A 13,581-nucleotide genomic window follows, 5' to 3' on the forward strand; every position below is an offset into this window, starting at 1 on the left:
GAGTTTATTCTTTCCTCAGGCATATCAACCTCCTTTCCTTTAGGAGGCTAATGTATTAATTCTACTGTCTGTTTGTAACCACATAGAAAGAATGTTATAAGTATATTAATTTTTTAAGTAAAATGAAAGAAAATTAATAAAAAATAGATTTCAGTGGTTAATTGGATTTTTTCATTTTCAAAGGGAAATAGGCTCTTTAGAATAAAGATTTTGAACCCAGGCAAACCTTGAAGGCCCATGTGTATTGTAGCAAATGGTAGGATTTCCTCATTTTTTTATGGATGGCGAAATAATAATCCACTGTGTGTGTATGTGTGTGTGTGTGTCTGTGTGTGTGTGTTTGTATCACAAATTTGTTATTCATTCATTCATTGCTGGATACTTAGGTCGTTTCCATGTCTTGGCTATTGTATATAATGCTGCTATGAACATGGGGTTTTAGATATCTTTCCAACTGTTTTTGTTTCCTTTGAATATCTTCCCAGAAGTGGAATTGCTGGATCATATGGTAGTTCTATTTTTAATTTTTTGATGAACCTCCATACTGTTTTTCATAGTGACTGCACCAATTTACGTTCCCACCAACAGTGAGTTCACAAGAGTTCCCTTTTCTCCACATCTTCACTGGCATTTGTTATCTCTTCTCTTTTTGATGATAGCCATTCTGACATTCTGACGAGTGTGAGATGATATGTCATTGTGCTTTTATTTGCATTTCCCCAAAGACTGACTAGTGCTGTTGAGCTTCTTTTTATGTGCCTGTTGGCCATGGCCATCTTCTTTGGAAAAATGTCTCTTTAGGCCCTTTGCCCATTTTTAATTAGATTATTTTGTTATTTGCTATTGAGTTTAATGAGTTCTTTATATACTTTGGTTATTAACCCCTTATCAGATATATGGTTTGCAAATATTTTTTCCCATTCTATAGGTTGTCTTTTTACTTTGTCAATTTCTTTTGCTGGGTGAAAGCTTTTTAGTTTGATGTAGTCCCGCTTGTTTATTTTTTATTTTGTTGCTTGTGCTTTAGGTGTGATTTTCAAAAAATTATTACCATGACCCATGTCAAGGAGCTTCTTTAGTGAGACCCTTTTTAAGAAACACAGAAAGTAGCATTGGAATTTTATCTTTATTTAAGTAGCCTTGATTGCAGCAATTTTTGTTCCTGTGCTTTAAGATGTATTTTAGAAACATACAATAAATTTCTTAAAACAAGTTTATACATCTTGTTAAAGAACCTTGCTGTTTTGGAAAAGTATGTATATTAGAATATTATTGCTCTCTCATTTGAAAATATTTTAGTAGGAAAACCATTTTAAAAACATATAGATTGGGCTTCCCTGGTGGCGCAGTGGTTGAGAGTCCGCCTGCCGATGCAGGGGACACGGGTTCGTGCCCCTGTCCGGGAAGATCCCACATGCCGCGGAGCAGCTGGGCCCGTGAGCCATGGCCACTGAGCCTGTGCGTCCGGAGCCTGTGCTCCGCAACAGGAGAGGCCACAACAGTGAGAGGCCCGCGTACCGCAAAAAAAAAAACAACACATATAGATTATATAAGTAAAGATTTCTAAACCCTATTGGTACAGAGATTTGTATTGATAAAATTTAAAGAGCAAAATCACATTTCACAGTGATTTTCTTTTTATTTTTTTATTTCAGCATTTATTTTAAAATGGCCAAATGGGTATGAAGAATACAATTTTAGATGAGAGTTCTCTTCTACTGATTAGGGTGCTCTCTCTAGAATGCTGACTTGTGTCTGTATAATTGGGTTGTAGTTAATACCAGGGTAGCTCATATGGGATATCAAGACCATCTTTCAAGGATTATAACATGGAACAGGGGACACGGTACTTCTTTCTCCCCAGTTAAAGTACATAATTCACACAGCTAGAATGACATATGGAAATTGGTTATGGGAATTAGGCTAGTCTGTGTCATTGTGAATTGACTATATACACATAAACCTCAAACTGTTTTTAATGGTAGTCACTCAGTGAATATTTACTGAATGTAAGCTACCTAGCAGTCACTATAGTGGATCAATAGGTATCAAGATAGATAAACTCTGCTGTCAACCTGTTTAAAGTGGATTGAGAAAGTTGTGTTGTATCAATCAGGATTCATTAAAGGAAACAAACCATTGTACTTATATTTTAAATAGAAAATAATTTTGTGAAAAGAAGTTAGGTAATTCCTAGAATGTTTATAAAGATCGGAGTTGTAGAAGTCAGGCAACTACCACTGGAACTGTTGAGTTTAAGAACCAGCAGCCAAACCATGGTGGTGGTCCAGCGTGTAGAAGCTACACCTGCTACTGGGTACCTTTCATCGTTCATGAACATGCTGGAAAACCAAATTTTAAATATATAATACATCCATTATAACTTTTAAGCCTCATTTCTCCAAGATTTTGCTTGCCAGCAAAAGAAAACAGCAGAAAATGGTTTCCTCTTCACTTCCATTGCCTAGATCTTGCATGAGTGCATTTAATTAGCAGAATGGATTTTTGTATCCAATACCCTGACTACAAGAGATCTGGGAAGTACAGATTTTACCTTCTGGCTCATGCAATACAAGAAGGCCTCATTGAAGGAGGTGGGACTTGCATGCTGATTAACATTCTTTGCGTTAATTGGGAATGGAAATATATTTTGGAAGAAAAAAAGTAGCTGCCCATTTATTTTTATGGAACTTATGTTCTGGCTGAACAGAAAGACTAACAACTAATTAAATAATTGATTTTAATTACATTGTATTAAATAATAAAGAGGCATTAAGTGCTAAAAGAAAGTAAAATTGGGAGGACGCTTAGCTAGCACAGTGACATTTAAGGTGAGATATGTACACAAAGCAAAGGACAGCAGAAGAATGTTCTAGGAAAAGTCTCTGACACCAGAAAAGCAATAGCACATTGAAGGATGTGGATAAAATCAGAGTGACTAAGAAACGTAGAGAATGATGGGGAGTGGTAGATGCCATGTTTATAGCATGAGTCTAATATTGTAGGCAAGGACCAGATTGTGAGGGCCCTGTTTGTCATGTTACAGATCAGGTATTTTATCTTAAAAGAAATGGGTTATGATTAGAGAAGTTTGAGGAAGGGAGTGGCATGTCATTAACTGTATTTCCCTCAACTAATAATATAAAAATAAAATGACAATTTGAGCACACAAAACAAGTAATTTTCCTAACAGGGTTGTGCTTTTAAGAAAGATCACTACACACAGGCAGGGCAGGAGAGAATGGGAATACCAGTTAGAGATGTGGATTCATTGGGGCATATTTAGGAAATAGAATTGATTGACTTGGTAGTTAATGGGGTATGAAGGGTTGAGGAAGAGAGATCTGGAAGTTTTCTGGCTTCTAAAAGATGTCTGGCTTAATACTGTTGAATGGTTAGTTGGGTCATTTATGAGGAAAAAGTAGTAGAGAAGGATTACTTTGGAGGGAAGGGTACAGATCATGAATTCCATTTGGATGTGCTGAGATGAGGTGCCTGGGATACTTAGAGATGTAGAGTAAGCATCTGGATGGATATGTAAGTCTAATGTATCAGAAGCTCAGTCTGTTTTGGAGTGGGAAAACCATAGAAGTGGATATGAGTGGTAAAAGAGCCTACGACCAAGTCTTGAGGAATTCTGATATTTAATGATTAGAGGAGAATGAGCCAGCAGAGGAGCCTCCAAACACTGGAGTATACCCTGGAGTAAATGTCATAGAGGCCAAGGAAAAGAGCATTTCAAAGAGAGGAAAGAGATCATCTATACTGATTCCTGCAGTGAGTGGTCAAGTAATGTGAGGGCTGCAAAATACACTGTACATAGCCACGTGGAGGATATTGGTGACCTTATTCAGGGCCTTTTCACTCCCAGAGTGAAGAGCAAAAACTAGATTAAGCTGGCTGATGAATGTAGATTAAAGTGTAAACATCAATTTTGAGAACTTAATTTATATATAGAAGGAAAATGGATAGTATCTAGAAAATATGAAATAGTACTCAGAAAGGTAGACATACTATTTTTCTTTTCAAGGTGGAAATGATATGCTTATATTCTGTGGAAACTATTCAAGAGAGAGTGAAAAAGGATTAAAATTGATTGATTATTCATGTAGGAAAGGAAAGAGACCACAGATAACCTATAAGAGTCCTGAGAATTTTCAAGAGGCATGGGATCCAAAGAAGAAGTAGAGATTTTCCTTAAATAGGAGTTAGGGCACTACAGAAAGACAAATACCTTATGCTAACACTATATATGGAATTTAAGAAAAAAAAATGTCATGAAGAATCTAGGAGTAAGACAGGAATAAAGACACAGACCTACTAGAGAATGGACTTGAGGATATGGGGAGGGGGAAGGGTAAGCTGTGACAAAGTGAGAGAGTGGCATGGACATGTATACACTACCAAATGTAAAATAGATAGCTAGTGGGAAGCAGCCGCATAGCACAGGGAGATCAGCTAGGTGCTTTGTGACCACCTAGAGGGGTGGGAGAGGGAGGGTGGGAGAGGGAGGGTGGGTGGGAGGGAGACGCAAGAGGGAAGAGATATGGGTACATATGTAGATATATAACTGATTCACTTTGTTATAAAGCAGAAACTAACACACCATTGTAAAGCAATTATACTCCAATAAAGATGTAAAAAAAATAAAAAAATAAATAATAAAATTTAAAAAAACAGAAGAGAAAGTTAGAGAGATGGGTTCTGATGCAAATAGGTTTTAGGTGTATGGCAGGAAGATAAGGGAGCTTCCTGTGACGTATTGTATTTTCCTTGTGAAGTAGTTGTTAAGGTCATTCTCTAAGAGTCAAGGATAACAAGGTGGTGAGAAGTTTGTGGAGAGCCAGTCAATGCGTAATGTAGACTTTGTGAGACATGTGACAACAAACTGACCATAAAGACATCACAGAATTGCTTTCCAACATGTTGAGATTGTGATCATGGATTTAGACTGGTCTCTAGTTGCCCTTGTATGTAATTTTTCTTAAGCATTAGCTACCTTGGGTCATCTGAGTTTGACATTCTGCCAGTCTTATATGGCAAAAGGGCAGATGAGTTTAAGAAATTGGCAGGAATGTGATTAACATCTTGGACTGTGTTATCTGCACCGGAAGAAGAACCAGAATAAAGACTGGGGCAGGGATGGAGAGGGCGTGCTGCTGATGAATATTAAGAAAGTAGAGGAATTGTGATCTGGAAGTATCATTAATGATAAAGAGCTTAGAAAAAATTAGTTGGGCATGCTTGACATATAGGAATCTTTGGTCAGAAATTGAGGTGTTTGTACTAGCGATTTTGGTTTTGGAAGTAGTACAGTTGTGGGTTGATGACAGGCCTAGAATACAATCGTTGGGATGGCTAAGATGGGACAGAGGAGATGTCAGTGGAAATGAGGGTGTCAAGGAATTGAAGAGCGAGGGTTTTAGATGTCCACATGGAAAATACTGTCACCGAGGATCATGATAGGAAATGGGATAGACAGGAAGAGTAGGAGCCATATGTATGGAGTCTTCATTGGATAAGGTAGGGTAACAGGTGACATAGCAGATATACTGACCCTTAAAGGAACAGAGGTTTTTGTAAAAAGTTAGTACAGGCTGACCTGGAAATGGTGAGAGGGAAGAGAGAGATCATCCCCCACCACTTGAAAGATATGCATGGAAAACAAGAGTCCATGGAAAAGAGTCAAGTTTCAGTTAAGGCAGGGTGGGAGATGAGGTTGATATAGTTTCCTTATTACTGAGTGGCAGTTCCAGAGAATAGAGTGAAGAATTTCATACCTAAGGTGAAGAAATAGTAGAGGAAGTAGGGAACCGACTCAAGAGCGAAGAAATACCAAGTATTATGGGAACAATAGTATAATAGGGCATTGGTTCCCCATGTTTCCATGGCAGCTGTCAGAATCAGAGTATCTGGAACTAAGACCCTAAAATTTTAACATGATCCTCAGAAGTTCTGATCATAGCTAGATTTTGTTGATCGTGTGAACAGATGGCTAATAGGCCTTATCCTGAGAACTGGGTGGGAGGTATGATGTGTTTCCTTCTGAAAGACTCATGGAACACAGAGCATTGCCGTTCTTGGCTCTCTTGGTGTGGACGCCAGAGGAGCGATTTCAGATGTCTCGGTGATAAGGGTTTAAAGTGGAATAAGAGCTTTGAAAGAGAAAAAGAGAAAGGATGGGGAAAGATGATACTCCTTAGATCTCTAAACTCCCTTGTCAAAAGATAAGCCAGGTATTGGTTTATGCTCCTAACAATGTAAGCAGGTCCACTGATGAACTTTATAACTTTATTGAATGATAAAAATTGCACATACCAAAGATGAGGACTCTATAATATTTTTTCCGATATTGATAAGGCATACTCACTAGTAATTGTGAAAAAATAATGGTATCATTTGGGAGAAACCATTTGCCTCCTTCTGGTTAAATTTTAGTTTTTATAATGACTGTTAAGTTATTTCTTCCTAATGGATTTAAAATAATCCACATTAAAGCATACCTTATCAAGATAAATTACCTCAGAAGGCTTACAAAGGTCACTGAATTATTTATGCCATTTCTTATTGTTCTTTCATGCAGGGTTTGTAACTGAGCTGAAGGTCTTGTGTTAGTTCTATATATTTTTTTATCTTATGGAGGAAAAAACTAATTTGTTTTCTTTTAATATCTTCAGTTACTTGCTGTCAGTCTTCGTTCTTTAATCATGTATGTATTTGTGTTAGTTTGGAAGTCAACTTTGGGAAGTGGTTACATTTTAACCTTATTCATTTTAAAAAGTACTCATACTGATTTTCTGTGTCATAGGTAGGAAAAAGACATGTAAAGTCATAGAAGGAAGCTTGGGGCATGCTTTCACTAGGGGAAAAAATTTAGTAGCCTCTGTGTGCTAATGGATTCTTAGCAGTTGTCCATTCTATTCTAATTTTACTGACAATAAAGCCCTGTATGGGAAGTTCACTTGTGACAAGTGGAAATATAAAGACTGAGGAAAACAAGTTTACACAATTCTACTACACACCTGACTCCCTTTACCTTTCACAGCTGGTGTTCTTTTGTGCTGAATTTCTATGTATAGAGATACTTTATCCAGTGAGTATATAGTATTGGATCTCAAATGGCTTTCTCGGAGAATCCAATGCTCTGTTCAGACAATGTGAACAGGGTGAATTATACCCCTCCAGTCCTGCAGAGACTAACAAAGCCCGGACTCCAGGTATAGTTCACCCTGAAAAAACAGGTGGAAAACAACACCTGTTCTGATACTTGAGGAAGCAGCAGGCATCTTGTAATAAGTTTAGCTTCATAACTCATGGTCTTAACCATCTTTCTCCATTGATTTCTCCAAATAAAACTCCTATTAAAAACCTTCTTCCATTTATGTTTCTTTCAAGGGAAGGTTTTGTACAAACTGCCATTGTGTGTGTCTGCATGTGAGTTTCAGTATGAAAAAATTAGATCGTGTTAGTCACACTTTTATGTCTCATACTTTTTTCACTTAGTAATACATCGTGGAAATCTTTCCAGATCAACACTGAAAGATCTGATTCATTCTTTTAACAACGGCATAGTGTGCCCCAGGGTGGACATTATCTTAATTCATTTACCCAGTCTGTCTCGATGGATACTTTCGTTGTTTCTAGTTATGTTGTATTGTAAACAGTGCTGCAGTAAACATTCTTGCTCACACTCTCGGCAGTTGCAGTGATGTCCACTGGGAAACTTCCTGGCAGTGGAATTTATTTATCAACACGGTACATGCATTTAAAATTTTGGTGAATGAGTGGTCCTGAATTGCCCACTGAAGAGATTGTTCCAACTTATATTTCCTGGAACAGTAACTTCCTCCCACCTAACTTTGCCAGCACTGAACAGCATTAGAGTTTTTGAGATTATGACAGATTAATAGGCAAAAAATGGTAATTCGTTATTATTTTGACTGGCATTTCTCTATGAGTGAAGCTGAGCATTTTTCATACTTGCCATTTGAATTTCTTTTTCTATAAATTGCATGTACTGTTATATGTATTACAAACATTTTTCCTACTTAATCTTTGATTTTTATTTTTATTAATTTATGAATATGTTTACCATAATGAGATTTTTTTCAGTTTATTTACAGTATTTGGGCTTTGTCTTGCTTATAAAGATCGCATTCACTCATCTTGATTTCCTCCAGCCCTTTTTTTTTTTTTTGCGGTATGCAGGCCTCTCACTGTTGTGGCCTCTCCCGTTGCGGAGCACAGGCTCCGGATCCACAGGCTCAGCGGCCGTGGCCCACTGGCCCAGCCACTGTGCGGCATGTGGGATCTTCCCGGACCAGGGCACAAACCCGTGTCCCCTGCATCAGCAGGCGACTCTCAACCACTGCACCACCAGGGAAGCCTTCCTCCAGCCCTTTTTGAGTTTTTAATTTTCATTATTAAATCTTTGATCCATCTAGAACTTATTGCATATAGTAATGGTGTTGATTTGCAGTCTCCTCAGGACCTTTCTGGGTGTAATGTGAAACTGGCCCCAAAACACAGAGGACAAGGAAAGACTTAAGAAAGAGGCAGGCCACTCCAGATTGGTGGGTGGCAGGTTTAATAATTGAGGGAACTTATATACAAGTAGATCTCCGCACCCACCTGCCACAATCTTAAAAGTTTATATAGAGGCCTTAACGGGGTTTAGTCATGTGCACAGACAACACCTCATTTCTGTCTAAGGGCTGTGTCCTTGGGCAGCCTCTAAGTGAAGGCAAGCAGAGTGCACATTCCAAGGACAGGAGAAGGGATGAGGAGCCTCTGATTGCTTGGGCCCAGCTTGTGGGTCAAACTGGTGGTCACATCTTCTTGATGATCTCCCCCAGCAAAGGCATTTCTGAATACTTCCTGTTTATTCTCACATTCCAAATTCCAAATTCTCACATTTGCCTGAGTCAGTTTCTGAACTTTGTTTTCTATTTCCTTGATCTTATTGTCTCTTCTCTGGTATCAAACTATTTTACTTATTTGTTTGTTTTTTTAACATCTTTATTGGAGTATAATTGCTTTACAATACTTGTTTGTTTTTTTAATATTTTTAATATGTGATTGGGATAAGCATCCTGATTATTCTTCAATTTTAGAATTTTTCCTGGATATACAGGTTTACTTTTAAGGATGAACTTCAGTATCACTTCCAAGAAATAACGTTTATCTTTTAGTTGAGTTAGTGCATTGATTTACAGATTAAGTTACTGAGAATTGGTATTTTCACCAAATCAAGTTTTCCCATCTCAAAAGCAAAGCGTATCATTTCATTTCTTGAATGTCCTTCAGCAGTATAATAATGCTTTCTTCATGTAGGTGCTACCTATTTCTTGTTTTTTCGTTTTTGACGGCTTTTATAAATGTGCTATTTTCTTCCCTTTTATTTTCTAACAAGTTATTGTTTATATACAGAAAGACTTTTTAAAAATATTGATTTGGGGGACTGTCACCTTTCTGAATCAATCATTATTTTAGTTAGTAGTTTTTAATTAATCCTCAGTTTTCTAAATAAATGTTTATTTCATCTGCAACTAATAATTGCTTTGACCTCTTCTGTTCCAGTATTTCTACTTTTTATTATTTTCTCATGTCTAATTCCATTGTCTAGGACATTGGTAAGCTGATTGTAAACATCTTTGCCTTGTTCCTAACTTAAATTGATATACACCTAATGTTTTATGATTCAGTGTGATTTGAAATCGATGTTTTGTCACCTCTGCTCATCAAGATTGAATGTGATCTTTTGTGAGACTTCAGTGCCTGGAGATGATCATACGTTTTTTCTCCTTTGACTTATTAATAAATATGTTAATATATTTATAGGTATAGTGCCCTTGCATTCTGGGGTTTAATTTACTTAGTTGTGGTATATTGTTTTAATGCACTGGTGAATTCTGTTTTCTAAAACTCTTTACTATTTGGATTAATATTCTTAAGAGAGATTTCTCTATTGTATTTTGTTTTCTGCTGCTTTATCAGGTTTTAATATCAGTGCTATTACACTGCCTCTGTAAGATTAATTTTTAGACTTCTATTTCTGTGCTCTAGGGCCTCTTAGTAACAGTAGAATTAATTTGTCCTTAAAAAGTATGAAAGCCTAGATGTTAGCCTTTACATTTTCTTCCATTGCTTTTATTATAATTTTCTATCACTTTTAATATAAATGTTAGTAACATTTTCCTAGAAAATCATCTGTTCCAAACATTTTTAATAATGGAATATATTGAATTTTTCAGAATACTCTTCTGATTCTTTAAAATTGTGATATATTTCTGAACACTTCTTTTTCACATTACTAATTTTGTGTCTTTGTGCTTGTGCTGTTGTGTTTGTTTTCCACTATGTATCTCCTTTTACTTAAAGCCTAGACATTAAGTATTTTAAGCCTGCAAACATATGGTGTCTGTCACACTCCTCAACTCCCCTATTGTAGCTCAAAATCAGCCATAGACAATATGTAAACAAACTGATATGGCTGTGTTTCAATAAAACTTTATTTACAAAACAGGCAGTGGGCACATAATTTGCCAACTCCTGCTGTCCAGTAATAGACATTGTCTATTTTTATTTATTTTTTTTTAAATTAGAGTTTTTATGTTTACTTATCAATTTCACATCTTAAAAATCAGATTCTATTTTAACTTTATTAGGGCATTTCTCCTTTTTTCCTTGGCTTTGTTATATTTTTTTATAGATTTATGAATTAGATGCTTGATTTACTTATTTATTATATTCTTATTTAGTTACATAAGTATTTCAAGTATGATGTTTTCTGAGAGCACAACTTTACTCTATCCTATAAATTAGGGATGGGGAACAGATCAGGGGGTGCCAGGAGTTGTAAGTGGGGAGGGTTTAACTATAAAGGAATAACAAGAGAATTTAAGGGGGGTAAAGGAACAGTTTTGTATCCTGATTATTATGGTGGTTACACAATTTGAACATATGCCAAAATTCGTAGGACTGTACACCAAAGTGGAAAGAGAATTTTACTGTATGATAATTTTTTAAATAAGATTTTAAAACGTACTCATCCCTGGGCCTCCTCCCCAGGATTTCTTGTTTATTTGTCCTGTGAACTAGGCTAGATCACAAATGGCAGATTCAGATTCAAAGACAGTTGAGAATGAACAACCCAGTCTTATTTTAAGATTGTTGTCACTTCATGTCTCTAATGAATCAATAAAAAAAGCAATGCACAGAATGTGAGCAGGAATAGAGACAAAGGCGAAGTGACTCCTGGCACTTCTTGGTTGCTTACAGAGAACAAGCTGGTTGAACCCACCTGGTCAGAGTTGGAGGTGATGTGTCAGCACCCCATGATCTACCTGCTACCTTATAAGAATATTTTTCACCGCAGTTACATATTTCCTGCATTCAGCTTCTTACTGTGTCACTGGTGTCACAAGCCAAGTCTTACCTCAACTGGATGTTGACTGAGAATCTTCATTTATAACAAGCACATCAGGATATTCCAGCGCAGGGGTCCACGGACAGCAGATTCACCCAAAACAAAGAGCCATCCAGCAGTATGATTTTTTTCTGACTGTCTCCAAGCAGTATTTTTTTAGTTTCCTCTGTTAGCTCTGAATGTTCACTCATGAATATTAGCGAAGAAATGAAGTAGGTGAAGTGTTTTTCCTTCTTCTACCTTGACCCCATGAGGGAGTTCTGTTATATGCAAATATATGCAAATACTCCATAACGTGGAGCCCGTATTTGTGAGACTGACAATAACACACGTCTGAAAAGATGGAAGTTAAGGCAATACGATCCAAATGTAGTTAATAATAAAGTGTATTTATACAATTATTTCTAAGAGGCTGACCACACGGCACAAAAATGAAATAATACCCTTCCCTTGAAACTTAATGAAGATAACTTTTTTGTGTATATGTGTATTTTGCTTGGGACTCAACAAGGCTCAAAATTCTAAGTTGTTATTTACTTGGCTGGCCACTAGATGGTGCGGTTTGTTAATGTTTTCCCTTCCATTTTATGTCTGTAGCAGAGTTCATGGAGCGCAGTTTTCTTAGACCATTTTCATAGTTAATTATTATTAATTTAGAAGTTAAAAATTTTAAGTAACCTTAGAGATAATCAGTGTGACTGTACTAGAACCCCATTCCCTGCCAGTGTAGTGCTCCTTACGTGAAAACTATGGAAAACGCTGTTTCAAAAGAAGCTATCAAGATGTTGATAGTGAAATTTTCAGAGCAGTAGCAAATAAGCACAGGATGTGATGCCCAAACAGAAGCTTTGACTGTATGAACACTTCTGTTAATCCGTAGTCTTTAATTTTGCAGAAAAAATTTCCCCGTTGTACAGTGAGTCGTCAGTGGATTTTGTAAGATCTGCTGTGACACTTATACAGATTGCAGATAAGTGGACCATATCCCACATCTGAGGTCAGACCAGGCCAAAGAACAGACCTCAGAAGCGAAGTTAGTATATTCAGGGCAGATTTAAAGTTGAGGAGCTAAGACAGGTGGCCGGTGCCCTCCTGTCAGAGATCAGCAGGAACACAGGTGTCAGGGAAGCACAGTTGGGTTTATTGGCTCTTACTATGAGAAGGAGCGCATGTCCCGCGGAACCAGGGGCATCTCAGTAAGGGGGAAAGGCTTCCAAGGCAGTGGGTCTGGAACAGAAAGTGTAAAGACCCTGAGGCGGATGTGGATTTGTCAAAACAAACAAAAAAAAGGTTGGGGGGCACTTAAGAGAAAAAGCCAGCTCTTGTGTCTGGCCTGAGTAAGTAAGTGAGGTTCAGAAATGGGAATGATTTCTGTAGGTCTTGCATCCTAAGGACTCTGGCCTTTACTCTGAATGAGTTGGAAGCCACTGAGATTTATGCTTATTTTTAATAGAGTTTTTTTAAAGGATAGGAAGTAGGTAATACTGATTGATTGCAAGAAGAGGACACCTGAGTGAAAGAGACACTTGCTTTTGCCTTCTTTCCTTTTGGATTTTGTGCCATGTTCAGGGTTACCTGTTTTTTAAGATAGAGGAAATGTAATTTTTAATGATTTTGTGTAAAGCATTATATACTAAGACTTAGTAAGACCTTGAGATACTTAAAAATAATTCTGTTCTCTCTTTGATAAACTCATTCAAGAGATGATAAATAACAATTGCTTTTAAATGCTAAATAACACTTTTATGTTTTGTTGATACCTACTCTAGGTGCAAAAGTCAAGAAATAAACAAGTACGAGAATTATTTCCAGATGGTTTTAGTATTCATCATGCAGGAATACTTCGGCAGGACAGAAATTTGGTTGAAAGCTTGTTTTTTAATGGGCATATCAAAGTCCTAGTCTGTACAGCTACATTAGCCTGGGGTGTCAATCTTCCTGCTCATGCTGTTATTATTAAGGTGAGAGCTTACCTTCCTTTGCGCATGGATTTGTGGTATCTTAAAACAAACCTGTGGATTGATTTATTTGAAAATATTGATTTGGCTGCTTCAGTGACTTTGAATGTTATTTATATAAGGTCAGAACTATATTCTCCAAAAGAATCTAGTTTATATTGTGAAAATTTAATGCTATCACAGATGATGAAAGGA

The 13,581-nt window shown here is 36.9% G+C and overlaps 1 protein-coding gene across 1 annotated transcript in view; it reads left to right on the top strand.

Moving 5' to 3' along the window:
• The window catches only part of ASCC3 (activating signal cointegrator 1 complex subunit 3), a 333,322-nt gene that overhangs the window by 176,269 nt on the left and 143,472 nt on the right, over positions 1-13,581 (top strand). Inside the window, exon 15 of the mRNA XM_082633455.1 lies at positions 13,198-13,389. Coding sequence (XP_082489581.1) covers positions 13,198-13,389 — 192 coding nt within the window. The remainder of the gene's footprint in view (positions 1-13,197; positions 13,390-13,581) is intronic.

This window comes from Mesoplodon mirus (genome assembly GCF_964341445.2).
Source record: "Mesoplodon mirus genome assembly, chromosome: 10".
Classification (NCBI taxonomy): Eukaryota; Metazoa; Chordata; class Mammalia; order Artiodactyla; family Ziphiidae; genus Mesoplodon; species Mesoplodon mirus.